Genomic DNA, 17,761 nt, shown 5'->3' on the forward strand with positions numbered 1-17,761 from the left:
TTTATCCAACTCCTGCTGTAGTGCTTACAGGGTTGACTGCTTCAGGAACTGCTTAAAATTGGGTTTCATATGATTCTGTCCAAATCACCTTGGCCTTGAAGCAGATGGTTTGCAAACTGTATGTTTGTATTCATAATCTGTAAAATCAGGAACATGGATTTGAAATCATGAGGACTAAATCATTTTTTTTTTTTTTGTATGTTTAACCATGCATTGAAAAGTGGTTATTTCACTGTTAGTACAATTAAAATATACAACAGCCAGGGATAAAATTTGAAAATCATCTCGCCGAGCTGTCTGCATAAAGATATAAAAAATAAATTACATCTTGGGAGAGAAATAGCTCATTGTTTGATTAGCTAATGAAGTTATTATAAATACACATTATAAATATTTTAGAAATGAGCTTATGAGTCGGGGTTGGTGGCTTTAGAGACTATTAGTGCTACGCATAAATGTTTCATTCATTCAGTGGTCAGGTGACGTTCTTTCCGTCCAGCTTAACTGATCACACGAAAATATTATTCTGACAAATTCTGTGATCTCAGGCATCTCCACATCTGCTCTAGTATTGATAACTAATGCACCATACTTATATTATATACAGCAGGTTTCTAAAATGAACAGTTGCTTTTGTTCTTTGTATAGTCTACATAATAAAATATAAATATATTCACATGTAGGACTCTTGAGACTGCATTTCATTTGGTTTGTGGTTTTAGATTGTTCTATTACTTAAAGTAACAATGTTTTTGTAGCACAACACCCATTAATGAAAATAATGTAGTATAAATAATAGTTTATAGACAGGAATTATTATTATATTTATTATTATTATTATTATTATTATTATTATAGCTATTTATATAACATTGGCTACATTAAATTAATAGATAGTTGAGACATGGTCATGCTCTAAATGAAGTAACAAAATTACAGACAATAACATGTATAATATCAGCACATAAATTGTATAAAATATCTTTCATTGTAAAATTTCAGTTACAATTGTGCATTGTACAGTGAAATGCTGTTCTGCGCCCGGTTGATGTTGGAATGGTTGCTTACCTGTGAGAGAGACGCAGAGCAATTCGGAGGCGAGAGCGACCTGTTGCACGGTGCGTGAGCGCGCGTGTGCGCGTATGTGTGCGTGTGTGTGTCGCGTTTTCATGTCCTTTTCATTGAGCTAGAAAAGCAAACTGCGCCCCAAGAAGAGTCTCTCCGACAGTTGCAACTCATTCGTGTGCGGAGGTCCGTTCACTGGGTTCACTTCTGAAATTCTCCTCTCACCTAATAAAGGATTAACTCTTAACGTACAAGGTGCATTACTAGAGCTGTTTTACATGGAATTAAAGCAAACATTATGAGCTCAGTCGTTTAATTTTGTTATGAATAATAATAATAAAATAATAATAATAATTATTATTATTATTATTATTATTATTATTATTATTATTATTATTATATTTTTAAATACAATTTCGGATATTAACATCATTAAAATATTTTAATTATTTTATTTTATTTTTTTTTTAGGGGGCGGTTTGTTTTTTCCTGTAGCTATGTGTAGCCATTTCCCTTAGTTCTCTTGGGTACCCAAATACTCTCACTGTTTTTATCTCCATGTTTAATTTCCTACCACAGTTAAACTGTTATGATCATGATTCATTTTGCAGTGTAAATAATTAGTGTTTTCAATACAGGAAATCATGGGAGAAATTATTTACATATGTATGCATATATATATATATATATATATATATATATATATATATATATATATATATATAGGCTGCAATACTGATTATATGTAGCATTATTAATACTGACCGTATAAAGCCTCATAGTTATCACCGATTATATTTATTGATTTAGTTAGTTAGACAGTTGGTGTCGGAAGGTTCTTACTCAAATATTTGTGTATTTGTGTCCCCTCCATACGCGTTTTCCGAACGTAAACAGAGGCCAGGGCTCGCAATAAACAGGACATTCTCCGAGTTAACTAATCCTGATAGACAAAAGCAGCCTCATTACTTACCTACGGGGTGCAAGATTAGTGCTTCTGTTTACAGCGATTATCATGTCAACACCTGTGCATATTAAAATACTTTAAATCTCACATTAGCCATGCAACTCTTTTACACATTCCATTTTTATTTAACGGGAAATTATTTTACCAATTCGTGCGACGTTTCATTTCCCCTATAAGAGTAAATACGAATGGTTAATTTGTTATAGTGACGTTGCTTTGGCCGTGAGAGGCGTCTCCGATTGGGGAGAAGGCCATTAGGCGCTAAGCCTCAGGATAAACAGACAATTAGGCCAAGTGAATTCACTTGTTTGTAGCATTAATTACACGCTTTGTGCAAACAAAAAGGCCATGTAAAAGAATGCAATTTGACTCAGACTTGGCAATCCGATCTTGTCTTCCTCCTTGATAACTTTTATTTACATTTATATTTAGGTAGTTATCGCCTCATTTACGGAATGAATTTTCAAATGGTGTCTTCGAGGGTTTTGGTTTATTAGAGATGTGTGTAAAGTAGGATTTCTGGGTGTTAAACTGCAAAATAATAATAATGCGGGATTATGGTTTTCTGAACAACAATAACAACGCCTGTAAATAAATTATTCATGTTTTTGCAATCTGGTCAGTATTTGAAAACTTTAAGATGGTTTTGAGATGATATAGCCTAGGATATTTTACCTTAACTATATCCCCAGTATCTCAGCTAACACCACAATTTATTTTACTCTTGGTTCAAACAACCTTTCAGTCTTCACCAGACGCCTTGAAGTACATCGCTTCGCTTTCTTCACCAATGTGATACTAAAATAATACAGAGCCGCTCCTCCTGCGCTGTTGTGCTGCGCGGCGCCTAAACGGAAGAGCGGCGGCTTCTGATTGGCGCGTCGAGAGGAGCCAAAAGCTGTGGAGGCTAATGACTGGCACTGCTTGACAGTGATTGGCAGGGGCTGCCATGACAACTACAGCACGACACCAAGAAGACCAATAGAAAAGCGAAACAAAATGTTTCAACGTTACACTTCAGTCTGATTAAGGGTAGACATTACAGACTTTTCGCGGCCGAGCGGTAGAACTGCGAAAACTGCGGAAACGGCGAGTTGTTAACCTCGCATCTTTTTCTTTCTTTCTTGTTCGTTTGTCTCCGGCCGGTCACTCCATGGTTTTCAGGTCTCCTTTAGAGCTTTACCCCTCTCACCTGTTCCTCCCGAACTTCGTGGATCGCCCTCTGCTCCTAGCGGCCAGCCTCCCTCGCCCAAGGTCCCCGGACGATCCGGCCATGTTCCAGCTGCCCACGCTGAGCTTCACGGCCGAGCAGGTGGCCAGCGTGTGTGAAACCCTGGAGGAGACGGGTGACATCGAGCGCCTCGGCCGTTTCCTTTGGTCGCTGCCGGTGGCGCCAGGCGCATGCGACGCTATCAACAAGCATGAAGCTATCCAGCGAGCACGCGCCGTGGTCGCCTACCACACGGGCAGCTTTCGTGAGCTCTACCACATCTTGGAGAATCACAAGTTCACCAAGGAATCGCACGGCAAGCTACAAGCCATGTGGCTCGAAGCCCACTACCAGGAGGCCGAGAAGTTGCGCGGACGCCCACTCGGACCCGTCGATAAGTACCGTGTGCGCAAGAAGTTTCCACTGCCACGTACCATTTGGGATGGCGAGCAGAAGACGCACTGCTTTAAGGAGCGGACGCGCGGCCTTCTGCGGGAGTGGTACCTGCAGGATCCGTACCCTAACCCGAGCAAGAAGCGCGAGCTGGCGCAGGCCACCGGACTCACCCCCACCCAGGTGGGCAACTGGTTTAAAAACCGACGGCAACGAGACAGAGCCGCCGCCGCCAAGAATAGGTCAGTACTCCACTATTGAGAAATACTTTTAAAATATGTAAATAAAATAAAATAAAATAAGTATTACCAAAAGATAAGAAGGATAAATTCCGTTAAAAATCGCAATTTATCCACCCGATTTGTTTTCCTGATGACGCTTAAATTAAGTGTTTAAATATTTAGGAAACTTATTTATATGTTAATAAGATTGCACTTCATGTCTTTAACAATAATCATCATGTGGATGGTGTTTGTGATTAATTTAGTGAACCTGTTTAAAGGTTGTAAAATGGCTTTTGGTAAATCGAAAGTTTTGAATATAAAAATATATTAAAATAAATCAATCTGCAAAGGTAATTAGGCTCATTATTATTATTATTATTAGTAGTAGTAGTAGTAGTAGTAGTAGTAGTAGTAATATGTTCTACCCATATTTATAGTACATTAGAAAACTGTTTTAAAAAATTAATGTAATTGTGCAAATTATTGTGTTGTGTAATAATTCCTTATCCATGGGTACAGCTCCTCATTTCAGACATCATCAGTTTCTAGTTTTAATCCCGCTAAGATCCAATAAGGTCAATATGTGTTAATATTTTCTCCTCTAGTGTATAAAGTGTGTGGTGTGCTTCACGGAACTGCAGTTTGTAAATCTGGCCTGTTCAGCGTCAAATAAACAAATAAGAACTGGCGAATGTTTGTTTAATAAACGAATAATGTTGTTAGTAATTGAATTTGCACACTAAAATGTGCTCGGTTGTAGTCAGAGTATAACGTGGATATTATAATATGCTATATGTGAACTATGGTAATCTAACTGTGAATAATGATGTGTCGGTGTATATGAATTAATCTGAATTCCTGTATGTTTGTTGCAGGCTGCAGCAGCATGCCCTGGCTCAGAGCGCTCTCCGCTCGGTCTCGGGTCCCGGGTGCGCGCAGCGCGCCTCCGCCTCTCCCAGCAGCGCGAGCGTGTGCAGTGGCGAGCGGCCCGATCCCGGCACTGTGCTCTCCGTCACCGACAGCGACTCGGACTTCGACGTATGACACACAGGCGTTTGAAAACATGGAAATTTGGACCTGAAAATAAACGAATCAAAAGAATAATAATAAACTGAAAACTGACAGCGTGGGTAGCGGCCATTTTGGCCTTTGCCGTTGTTCCTCAAATGGAGAAAAGCATGCAGTTTTTCCAAGCGCTTCAGTGGACAAACACGCTCTTTCTCTCATCTCCCTTTTGCATGGTCATTTGTGAATATTTCTGGACGGTTATGGAAAAGCACTAGGAGGATGAATTGTATAGAGACGCCATTTTACCTCTTTTCTGCTCCTGTACCCCCCGCAAAGCGGACTGTTTGAGTTTTGTATTTATCAGACAATCGTGGAAGTCAAAAGCACCTTTAAGCCGTCTTCTCTGGCTTGACAGCAGATGTTCAAAGTTTGCGTTTATCTCGAGATTTTATATATTGAATTATCAGTGTATGATGCGTTTTTTTTTCTCTCTTTGGTCTAGGCTGTACTAGATATGCTTGTATGATAATGCAGTTACGCCATCCTAAAGCATCTTTCCTTATTTTGTGTCCTTAAAAGTGTCTGTAAAGTGCTTTGAGATTTTTAATATCTGCTCATTTGTTCATTTTTATACTGTAAATGGGTTAATGGCTCTGAAAACGCAGTGTTATGGGTCACTTTTATGCAAATAAATATAATTTAATATTATAACTATAGCCTATTTGTTTGTGGTTGTATTGAATGGTCAGATTTCCCCAAAACACAATATCCTCAAGTTTATACAGTGCGATAGTCGCTTATGGATTGTTCAGAATTAAAACAAAAAAAAATTCAGTTTAATAAAATAAATAAAGAAAAAAAAATGAAATCATAGTTATAGCCTTTTATATCGTTAGATATATTCTTATATTATAATATTATAATTCCTGTGAATTTTGCGTAAGGTCCGGTTAATGATGTTGAAATTTATCAAAACTTGAAATCAATATATTTCTGTTATAATCCAACATATAAGCGGTAGCCTGTTGTTGTTGTTGTTGTTGTTGTTATTATTATTATTATTGTTGTTGTTGTTGTTGTTGTAGGTATTATGGGTTATTATTACGGGGTTTGTTTTTAATTATAGGCTTCTGTGAGGTTATTAATTAAATGCGCAAATTGTGCAAGATTTTTGCGGGTGGAATCGTTCAACTAAACAGCTTTGCTTTGACCTACAAATGTTCTCCACTAAACCAGAGAGATAAGTTCTGTCATATTTTTCATTAAACTGGCATTTTAGAAATAATGATCTCAAACTTTAACTAGTTACAGCGTCACATCTGTGCATTCGGAGTTCATCGAGAGAGATGACAATTTTATGGTTTTTATTGATACATCTAAGGGTTTTATTAATACATCTAAATTCGGTTGTCAGTAATGTGTCAGTTATAGGAAAAAAAATAAATAGCAGTTTGTATCACATCAGGCTATCCCCCCCCCTCCCCCCCTCACATCACATCACCAAAGGCTCAGTGAAAAGAGAAAGGTCTTGAATATTTCTCATCGCCTTTCGTACAGGAGAGCTGTGTCTATTATTCTGTGCATGGTTTTTCAGTCCTGTTTCCCCTTTTGAACACAACTTCCCATTAGTGTTTATTCACGCGGCAGTTCCCCTTGACCTGCATTCACTGCCCAGCATGCACCAACACAAAACGGGTCTCACCTCTGAGTAAATTCAAGTAGGGTTTTTGACTCACAGCTAACTCTCCAACACATTAGCTTACTCTGAATCGCCTAGAGATTGAGCAGTATGCTAATGGGAAAACGAATCTTATGTTTTTTTGTTTGTTTTTTTTAATTCCCTTTACTAATATATGCTACTATAGTTCTGTGATCTATGATTTTAATCAGTGGTCTTCGTCTAACAAAACCAGACTATACTATACATTCATTCGGTGGATTTTCTACAATTGGGAGAATGTAAAAATTGAATTCTCCTTAGAAAAAAGTCTTCAAGAACTTCACATTTGAATAATCACGACTTTCACGTGGATTTTACACGTGTTTTTTTAGACACTTGTTTTAACACCTGTTATGTTTGACATTATTATTATTTTTATTTATTTATTTATTTATTTATTTATTTATTTATTTTTACATGTAATGTTTTACATATAATGGTTTTCATCGCCTGTGTGTTCGCATATTACTTGCAGTCACGTGTGGAAAAAAATACGATCACGTAAAATGTATGTGATTTTCCGCCAGAGTATAAAACAACAATCGTAGCTTTATTTATTTAACGGGGACGATACACAGTAATCAGCATCAGTAGGCTTATTAATAATGGAAATGTGTTAGAAAGGACAAATTTTTATTTGCTGTTCTTTGCTGTTCTTGGGCAGGTTCAAATATAAGGAAATGTTGTCACATGTACTGCATGTGAAAAACAACTGTATTGAGACTGCATGAAAGAAGGGACTTATTATTGTGATTTCTGTGTAGATTTCAGCTGGTCAGAATACATAAACAGTGATTATAACATCACTTTATTCTATAGAAATGTTATACATATAGACTGCATATTCAAACACATACATATACTCTAATGCATATCTTTGTTGGAGTAGGCGTATTGTCGCTGGGGTGGTAAATTGAAGGTTACATCTTTTGTAGTTTTACTTACCTGGATAAGTAAATGTAGAAATACATTTTCATGGCCTGTGAAATACATTTTCCATTGTTTGTACCTTAAGAAGATAAAAGTGCCTGTCTGTCCTCCTCTGACTGTGCAGCAACTCCTTAACAAAAAGCACTATAACGGTGTAACCAAATCGCTAAACTATTTGCACACTGTATTTTAGTTCTAATTTCTTTTTGTTTTGTTTTTTTATCTATAATATGTCTTGAGGTCGGCTAATGAAGGTTTTTAATTTTTTTTTTTATTATTATTATTTATTTATTGTTTTACCACACATAGATCAGGAAGAAAAGCTCCTGGTGACCGGTGATCATTTATCCTTTTGTTGTTTGTGGTTTTTATTTATTTATTTTTATTTTATTTTATTTAAAAAAAAAATTTTGTGAAATCAATGAGGTTTAGGCTATGAAGACTCTCTAAATCTGAATATGGGATAATAACCTTACAGAAACTCTCAATGGCCTTGTCTAACATTGGGTCTAAATCACGTGGTTTTGTCGCCATCGTGTGGTGAATATTTGAAAGTGCAACCAGCTGCCAGTTAGTATAAGGCGTGTGTTTACTGTTTAGTTTTACGAGGTTTTACCGCGATTACTGTTTACAAACCCCAACGCTTTGGTAGGCTCTGTGCTATGTTATGAGTCTACAGAGGTGTTTGTCTAACAGCAAATTCTTAGCTTTCTTGCCATTATTACCCAAAACATGATACGCTTCTGAAATTCTCAAGGTGTTGACCATCTATATGTGAGGGGGGAAATGATTATTTATTATAAAGAAGTATGGCTTATCCTTTCGCCAAAACCTTTTGTTAAAATAACAATAATAAATAAATAAATAAATAAATAAGGGGGGGGGGGGGGGGTTTACCTTTCTCCTCAGTGGCATGTTTAAAACGTTATTTGAAAATGACTACACATGCTGGGCTGAATGACATTCTATAATTAATTTCTTACAACAATAACAATAATAACAGGGTTTAGAATGTGTTCAGAATTTATTTTCTTAAATTAATTATAACCAGATGAAGGGAAAAAAAACCTATAGAAAAACACCACTGAAAGGTATGTAATAATTTATGGGTAATTTCTTGCAGTAGCAGCATAACGCAGAATTTAAAAAAAAAAACTGACATCTTATTATATTAACTAAATGAATCTAAATTATAAAAACTCAGTTTAAAAAATCTCTGCAAAATCTCAGTAGTAGGCCTAAGTAACATTCTGTATTTCCTTTTTTTACTCTGTTTCTTAGGATGTTTCATAAAAACACAATTTAAAGCACAAAATCCAACAATGCATCATTTGATTGATGTTGGTTGGTTGATTTATACAGCCATTTATGGTTCCATTTTATCCCTTCTCTTTTTCTCTATTTTTCTCTTTTTCTCTCTCCAGTTATTGTATTTTATTGATTACTCCATGGAGCAGTGAACCTGAACCATGTTGTCCCAAATGACAAAATCATGTTACCAAACCAACATTATTATTAAATTACAACTGTATGCACATGATTTGAACAAATGTTATGCTCATTTTATTATCACTGTATCTTTTGTATACAGTATATGCATTAGGAATATGTGTAATATTGGTGCATCTAAAAAAAAAAAAAAAAGATTAGAATATCATGGAAAGTAAAGTAAATTTTTTCTGTAATTTAATTCAAAAAGTGGAACTTCCATATATTCTCGTTTCATTACACATGGTGAAATATTTCAAGCCTTTTTTGTTTTTGTTACAGCTCATAGAAATCAAAAATCCAATATCAATATATCAAAATGTTACAATAAAGAATTTATAATACAGAAATGTCGGCCTGAGAAGAGCTCTAATCAGCGAATTAACTCAAAACACCTGCAAAGGTTTCCTGAGCCTTTAATCTCAGTCTGGTTCGGTACACACAGCTACAATCATGGGGAAGATGAAAGTAAATTTTGCATTTTATTTGGAAATCAAGGTCCCAGAGTCTGGAGGAAGAGTGGAGAGGAACAGAATCCAAGTTGCTTGAAGTCCAGTGTGAAGTTTCCACAGTCAGTGATGATTTGGGATGCCATGTCATCCGCTGGTGTTGGTCCATTGTGTTTTCTCGAGTCGAGAGACAATGCAGTTGTCTACCAGGAGATAACTGCTGACAAGCTTTATGGAGATGCTGATTTCCTTTTCCAGCAGCACTGTGAACCTGCCCACAGTGCCAAAACTACTAGTAACTGGTTTACTGATCGTGGTATTACTGTGCTTGATTGGCCAACCAACTCGCCTGACCTGAACCCCATAGATAATCTATGAGAGACACCAGACCCAATAATACAGATGAGCTGAAGCTCGCTATCAAAGCAACCTGGACTTCCAGAACACCTCAGCAGTGCCACAAGCTGATTGCCTCCATGTCACACCACATTCATGCAGTAACTCATGCAAAAGGATTAAAGCCCCGACTGAGTATCGAGTGCATAAATTAACATACTTTTCAGAAGGTCAACATTTCTGTATTATAAATTCTTTATTCTAATATTTTGAGATACTGGATTTTTGATTTCCAAGAGCTGTAAACCGTAATCATCAAGATTATAACAAAAAAAGGCTTGAAATTTATTTGGCTTGAAATAAAAAGTGGCTTGAAACTTTACATGCAATGAATCTAGAATATATGAAAGTTCCACTTTTTGAATTAAATTAAGGAAAAAAAATTACTTTTCCACAATATTCTTTTTTTGAGATGCACCATGTAATCATGTTACTGACCTGTTGCCAATTAACCTCCAGCTGTTTCTTTTTAGTAACACTTACTTTTCCAGCCTTTTGTTGCCTCTGTCCCAACTTTTTTGAGATGTTTTTGAACTAAGGGTTCTAGCATGACTATGCCCCTGTGCACAAAGTGAGGTCCATAAAGACATGGTTTGCCAAAGTTGGTATGCAAGGACTCGAGTGGCCTGCACAGAGCCCTGACCTCAACCCCACTGAACACCTTTAGAATAAACTGGAACACCTTCCCAGAAGAATGGTGGTTACGATAACAGCAAAGGGGGACTAAATCTGGAATGGGGTGTTCAAAAGCACATATTGGTGTGATGGTCAGATGTTCACATACGTTTGACCAAATAGTGTACCAGAATTCACCATATATTTCATACAATATTTCCATCATGGTAAATCTCATATGCTAACTCGTTGACAAACAGCACTTGTTTGTATGACAGATTATTATTCTCTGGCAAGATTTTAAACATTTTCAGCATGTTATACTGGCACCTACTGGTCTGATGTAGTACCTTTGTGTAGCACAGATCTGTGAATACTGAATGTACACACCTGCTCAGCAAACATGTTTGTACCCTTTCAAATAATGCTAAAGGTAAAATGTAGCTATCTATGTATATTTCTTTAAATATAAATAAAAAAGGACTTGTTGTTTACTGTTACAGCTTTGTCAGCCTGAATTCCTCGCCTTATCAGTTACTCAGTTTACACATATTTATATAAATGTGCATGTAATTTGGTTACTGTTAAGCTTCCAAGTCACACTGAGTAGTTTACTTCCTCTTACCAAGCCCACTAATTATGTAGGCTTCACTAGGAAAAAAAAAAAAAAAGAGGTCTAATCATTTTATTAGATAACAATGAGAGGCTACTTAGTCTATTAAAATTCATAGACACCAAAACATTTTGTTTTTGTTTGAAATTTTGTTTCATGCTATAAAAAGTCATACCTTTTTGCCTGCATGGTTTTCTTAATTAAAATTCTAGCTGTTATATTAGGTGCCATTCCACGTTTTCCTACTTTTACTGTATTATTCTTACCTATGATGTTAAACCTCATCTTAGAGCATGTTACAGCTCACCAAGGATCAGGGGGAAATTGTTGAAATTGCAGTGGGTTTCTCAAACTAGTGTTGAGGTCCGCTGGTCTGATAAGTTATTTATTAATAAGTTTTTAAAAAATCATTGGTAAATGAGGACTCTTGAATTATAATGTTTTCTTATTAATAATTAAACATTTATTCCAAAGTTTTAACCTGACACCTAAATACAAATGCATTATATTAAATATTTATTAATTGATCCTTGATTAAATGATGCATTACTTGATTATAAATAGATCATCACCAACGCTTCAACCATTTTTGAAATGATCAGAGACTGTCCTTATTTATATTTGTTTTTATACCAAAGGTAATTCCAGCTTTCTAGTATTATTCCGTCTACAGACTTTAGGATAGCTTTAGATGACAGAATGATCACAAATTATGCTAAGCAAAAAGTGATTCCAGGTGTCCAAGTTGGCTGTACTAATATTATTACATTTAGCTACATGATGCTCATGATGCTACAAGTTTTGCTCATGTTGATAGATTACATTAAGTCCTACTGTGTCCTAAAACACATTCTGTATGACATTATTGAAGAGCTGGATGCAGTTTGAGGCAGAAAGGATTTTGGTTAAGTAACAATACTTGTTGCCTACTTTGGTTTATATCTCCAGTGAAAATCTAAAGAAGCAGACATGACATGACATGACATAACTTTGACAATTAGGTAGAGTCAACATTGTGTAAATATAGCTAACAAATAATAGACATCCATTATTTGTTAGCCATGTTGTTAGTGTTAAAATAAAGAATCAAACATTGGACTCCAAATAAGTCTTGGCTGATCTGCTTGCATTTGAGGCTATAGTGGGAAATATATACTCTGGATGGAACACCCTGTAGTGGCACATGCATAATACACTCCCACACTCATACTCACACCCACATGTTTGGTAGGTGGGAGAGCCAGAGGAAAAACCACATGGACACGTGGAGGGAGAAAATGCAAAAGTCCACACAGACCGTATCAGTATCAATATCAGTATCAGTATCCTGGTCAAACAAGGGACTTTGAGCTGTGAGGCAGTAACTCTACCTGCTGCACCAATGCATTGCCCCCTTAATTAACTAAACTTCACTAAACACTTGAAGCCAAAAGTAAACAAAAGCAAAAGCCCCAGAAACATTCAGAAACTGAAAATGGTTATATTACAGGACTGAGAGCATCAGTCTACAAAGATGCTCCATCAACTTGACTGACATTACAACCCTAAAAATACCATTGTATATAAACACATTCATGTATTACTTGTCCATGATTATAAATACGGAAAAACCATCAAACAAACAAACAAACATAAACTTTTGTTTTATGACCCATCATAGTCAGAATGGATGATTCTGATGGGGCGATTTAAACACTAGGTGGCAGTATAATCACAATTACAGTAGTGAATTCGCCTTAATAGATTTTAACAATGAAATTAGATTACGGGTGTAAAAACACAGCACAGTTTAATTTGCTATGCTCTATAAATTTACATTATAAATCTAACACGTGTCTTTCTTTGCATACTATTTTATCTTGCACAACTCACTACCCGAATGAGAGGAAGAACTTAATCATCTTTTAAATAAACGACTTGCCATCAGTGCTCCCTCAAGTCTAAATGAAATCAATCTCCCAGCCATTTAGAAAAGTCCATGTGATTTTAAATGAATTGATTTTTACTCAGCTGAATTAATCTGAAGCATGTAGTTCACTCAGTTTTGAAACCCAATTTTGCTCCTTTTGTCACCACAAACTCTCTTACAATGTTTATGTTATAGTGAATCTTAATTTGTAATAGTTTAGCAGAATGAATTTCTACAGTGTTTATTTATGTCCAGCTGGAGTTTCATGTATTTCTAGAGGATCCAGTTGCAACCCATGATGTGTGTTAGATATTCTTGGTAGAAAGGTGAAAAATGTAATCTTGCCACATTTGAATTAATCATATCCATTGCCTTGGTGGCTTTATAATAAATACCGACACATTGTACAGATCTATTGTTTTTATTCTTTTTCTATACAGACTGATTAAAATAAGTAGATTCTATAGTTTGAATTTGATTATTATATTCAAAAAAATTTTTAAATCCATGTACTGCAAATCATTTAAACGAATGTTACCTGAAGCAGCAAGATTTATAGAAGCCAGGAAGATTTTTTTCCCACGTTGTTTTCACAACTCAACATCTCAATGATAAGCTGCAATAAATGATATGATTAAAGTAGGTCATAAACCTAAATAGTATTTAATTATCAGGGAAATAATAGGAAATGGGTTTATATGGTTATAACAGTGGGGATCACGTTCATGTGTTTCTTCGTAAGTTTAAAAAGTGTCCCCTTCCTTGTGCACACTCTTGCGAGGAGCCAAATATCAGATTAAGTGTATCTATGTATCATCTCAGTAATGCAAAAAGACAACTCTAGTCAATATTGTCTTTAGTCAATAGCTGTATATTTTATTATTTTATGTATAGCAAGATATATCAAAAACTGTCAGCTGATTTATAATGACGTATCACATAGGCTTGATATTGAAGGTGTACCTCCTCTTCTTGCATGTAAGACACAAACAAGATGGAAGTCGCCCTTCGCTCTTTGGTCTTTTTTTGGAAATTGGTTACTGGTTTTGTAAGACTACACGGTGTCCCAACACATAACATTTCAGTAAAGATAGTCCCGCAACAAACCGTATTTTCTGTATAACAGTTGGGAAATGAACGCATGGTTGTCTTCTTTGGTTTCAGGAGTTAAATGGTCTTTTAACACATTGCTCATGCGCTGTGACACCATCTAAATTGTTAGGACCCAAGGTCCACCAGGCTGGCTGCCATGGGGTTTAGGAGGCTGTCGTGCAGGGACAGATGCTGCTGCTCATGGTGGCTGTGCTGATGATGAGGGTGAGGATGATGAAGATGAGGATGAGGATGATGTGTGTCAGAGGCACTGGGTCCGGCCGGGGGTGCGAAGCTGTGCAGTGGTGGCAGGCCTGAGCTGGTAGGTAGGAGCAGAGCAGGACTCATGGACAGGTGATCTGGGGTCCCTGGCGGAGATTTATCGTCGTCCGAGCTCTCGCACTGAGATTTGCTCTCGGTCATTTGAGATGGTAGCGGGTTGTGCCCATTTTGATTCGCACCCTCGTTTTCCCTGAGGAGCAGATAATTGATTCATTAGGTTAGCAGTTCAAACAAAAACAGCCATGGGGTTTTCATTGCTCAAATAGTATATAATTCTTCCATTAAATTTAATCTGTTATGTAAATAGAATTAAATAGAATAAGAAATCTCAATTACAGCCTGGAGTAAGAGTATATGAAATAATAATGTTAATAGCCTAGTAAATATTATTTATTATTGTTATACTTATAATGATTATTTATACTTAGAATTACAACAACAACAAAAACAACAAGAACTACTACTACCACTACTACTACTACTACTAACAATAATTATTATAATTATTATAACAACATCAATAATAATAATAATATTAACAATAACAATAACAACGACAATAATAATAATAATAATAATAATAATAATAATAATAATAACAATAATAATAATAATAATAATAATAATAATAATAATTATTATTATTATTATTATTATTATTATTATTATTATTATTGTTGTTGTTGTTGTTCTTGTTGTGGTGGTGGTGGTGGTGGTGATGTTGCTGCTGCTGCTTCTGATGATGATGATCGGTTTAATCCCTTTTTAACTTTTAAAATAAAAATACACTCATAAACCTGCTATGATAATCAATTGATGAGGAAATGTGAGTATTGCTAGTGGGGATCATATGGGTGTCTGAGACTGGTTGTTTTACTGTATCCTGTAAGTGTGAGACTATCTGTTTAAAGCATGACTTAGCAGATCTAGATCTCTAAATGAGAGGGATCAGTGTATCAGTCCGACTTCCCCTGGGTCCAACTTACAACAAATTAAATTATAACACGTTTCTGAAAGTTGTATAGAGCATCTGGTTGGTGTTAAGCTAGTTTAGTTGGTTAATTGTCCGAAGTTGTGTTCGTGTCATTTTATATATATATATATATATATATATATATATATATATATATATATATATATATATATATATAAACACAATAAAAACTCCAGTAAATCAACTTCTCACGCGTGTATTTGTGTTCAAATAGATTTACAAGTCCAAGTCTAAGTACAAGTGTTAAATCAACACGAGGAACTCTGGAGGCCTAAATAACCGCAAATACAATAAACTTACTGTATCCCATTATTTTTAAGAAACAAAAAAACATATATATATTAAGCTATAAGACAAAAATATAAGCTTGAATGTAACTTCAAAAGACCCAGCCAGCAGATTCTAAAACAGCCCTAAAATGCTTTAATAAGTTTAATCTGAACTTTTTGAAATTAAACTGAAATTAATCTGAAAAGAATTTAACAAAAAACAACAACAACAAAAAAAAATCCCGCTATAGAACTGACGAATTACAATAGAGTTTTGTGATGCAAAATATTTCCGTTGCACTTGGCACCGACAAAAATAATTTGAAAAAACGGCCAGTGCGCTTTGGATATCAAAATGATCCATCTATTGCATGCTCTAAAGAACCTTAATGGTACGATCTTGAATAGTTTAGAAAGAAATATGAAATATGACAAATGCTTTTCATATGTGAAATCAACAGAAATGTAAGTATAACACAAAAATAGGGAAGCTATTAAAGCTTGTAAGAGACAGTAAGTCTGAAAGTTAAAGAGAATGTTACCTCTCCTTGGCCTCAGCGGCGCGGTCTCTCTGCCTGCGGTTCTTGAACCAGTTGCTGACCTGCGTGGTTGTGAGCCCTGTGGCCTCGGCCAGCTCGCGTTTCTCTCTCGGTGAGGGATAAGGATTATGGGAGTACCATTCTTTAAGTACGCAACGACTTTTCTCCTTGAAACAGTAGCTTGTCTCCTCGCCGTCCCAGATGGTGCGCGGCAGCGGGAACTTCCTGCGCACCCGGTACTTGCCCACGGCGCCGAGCGGTCGCCCGCGCAGCTTCTCTGCCTCGATGTAGTGCGCCTTGAGCCACAGCTGCTGCAGCTTGCCGTGGTTGTGCGGCGAGAACTGGTGGCTCTCTAGCACCTTGTAGAGTTCGCGAAAGTTCCCTCGGTGGAAAGCCACCACGGCCTTGGCCTTGAGCACGGACTCGTTCTTGTGCAGGTGCTCGCAGGCGGGTAGCGACCACAAGAAGCGGCCGAGGCGCTCGATGCTCCCTCCCTGCTGCAGCACTTCACACACACACGCCACTTGTTCCTGCGTGAAGCCAAAGGTCGGCGGCACCGCGGCCATGGTCGTGCGCGCTTCGCGTGTCCTGTTCCTTGCTCAGTCAACTCCGCTGGCTCGCTACCACTTCACGTACATTCACACGTTCACGCAGGTGACTAAGGGGTTCGATCTGTTCCCACGGGCGAAACTCGATTCTCGTGGGGTGTCTGAAAAATGCATGACCAACGGCACCAGTAAAAACTTTCTGACTGTCACATTAATTGCTATGCGTAAAAGTGGATCATTTGCTCCAACGGATAATTACAGGATCTAGGCTAATAAAGAGTGTAGGTGATCTTATTCCTGCTGTGCGTCTTCACGTTGTGCGCAGTAGACTACATTATTTCCTCGATGGTGTTGAACTGTTATCCCGCCCTCCGGTAACCGAATCTCCTTTTAGGAGCGCGTCCTCAAGTTTGTGGAGCAGTTGTGTATATCGTCACGATATGGACAAAATACTGTATGTGTTCTATATAGCTACTCATTCCAGTGTATTGAAACATTGATTAACCAATAAAAAATTATATGGCATGGTTGCTCAATTACTTTAATTATTTTGGGCACCCGTGACTGACTTTGCTGGGTCATGTGAACGTCTCTATCCATTTGTTTGAGGCTACATACGCATCCTTCTGTAATTCCAGTATAAAGGCCTTTATCTTGATAATGATCAACAAAGTTTAGCATATTGTGCTAACTATATTGTACATATTGGCCCTATAACCCAGGCCAGCACATGCTTTAAAAGCAAAAAAATAGACACGAAAAATTGGCACATACAAACCTCTAATATAGTTGCAAACCACCAACAATAACATGAAACTGACTGGAAACAAATGCAAAAAGCCTAAAGTAATCATATTCAGTTCAGATGGTCTCATTTGATATACTGTTACATATAAATTCAACAGCCAATGAATCCTTCCTGAAAATATCAAGAGTACTGAAAATATCAGAATGATCTTGATTTAAAAATCAATCTGCCTGCTTTTACTAATCAGTATATTTTGTTATGATTAGGTCAGTGGTGTGAAGTTAGATTATTAAAAAAGAAAC

At 36.6% G+C, this 17,761-nt stretch overlaps 2 protein-coding genes across 2 annotated transcripts; one reads left to right on the forward strand and one right to left on the reverse strand.

Annotated features, from left to right (window-relative positions):
• Window positions 1-3,159: 3,159 nt before the first annotated feature.
• Window positions 3,160-8,316, forward strand: six3b (SIX homeobox 3b). The gene is made up of 2 exons (XM_053640671.1): window positions 3,160-3,877; window positions 4,735-8,316. The coding sequence occupies exons 1-2, from the start codon at window positions 3,186-3,188 to the stop codon at window positions 4,901-4,903; spliced, it is 861 nt and encodes a 286-aa protein (XP_053496646.1). The 5' UTR covers window positions 3,160-3,185; the 3' UTR covers window positions 4,904-8,316.
• A 5,124-nt stretch (window positions 8,317-13,440) lies between these two features.
• six2b (SIX homeobox 2b) lies at window positions 13,441-16,758 on the reverse strand. Its single transcript, XM_053639880.1, has 2 exons — window positions 16,167-16,758; window positions 13,441-14,551 (listed from the first exon to the last, which is right to left on the reverse strand). Exons 1-2 carry the CDS (start codon window positions 16,727-16,729, stop codon window positions 14,206-14,208), a joined length of 909 nt encoding a protein of 302 aa, XP_053495855.1. The 5' UTR covers window positions 16,730-16,758; the 3' UTR covers window positions 13,441-14,205.
• Window positions 16,759-17,761: the final 1,003 nt, after the last annotated feature.

This window comes from Ictalurus furcatus, chromosome 13 (genome assembly GCF_023375685.1).
Source record: "Ictalurus furcatus strain D&B chromosome 13, Billie_1.0, whole genome shotgun sequence".
Taxonomy (NCBI): domain Eukaryota; kingdom Metazoa; phylum Chordata; class Actinopteri; order Siluriformes; family Ictaluridae; genus Ictalurus; species Ictalurus furcatus.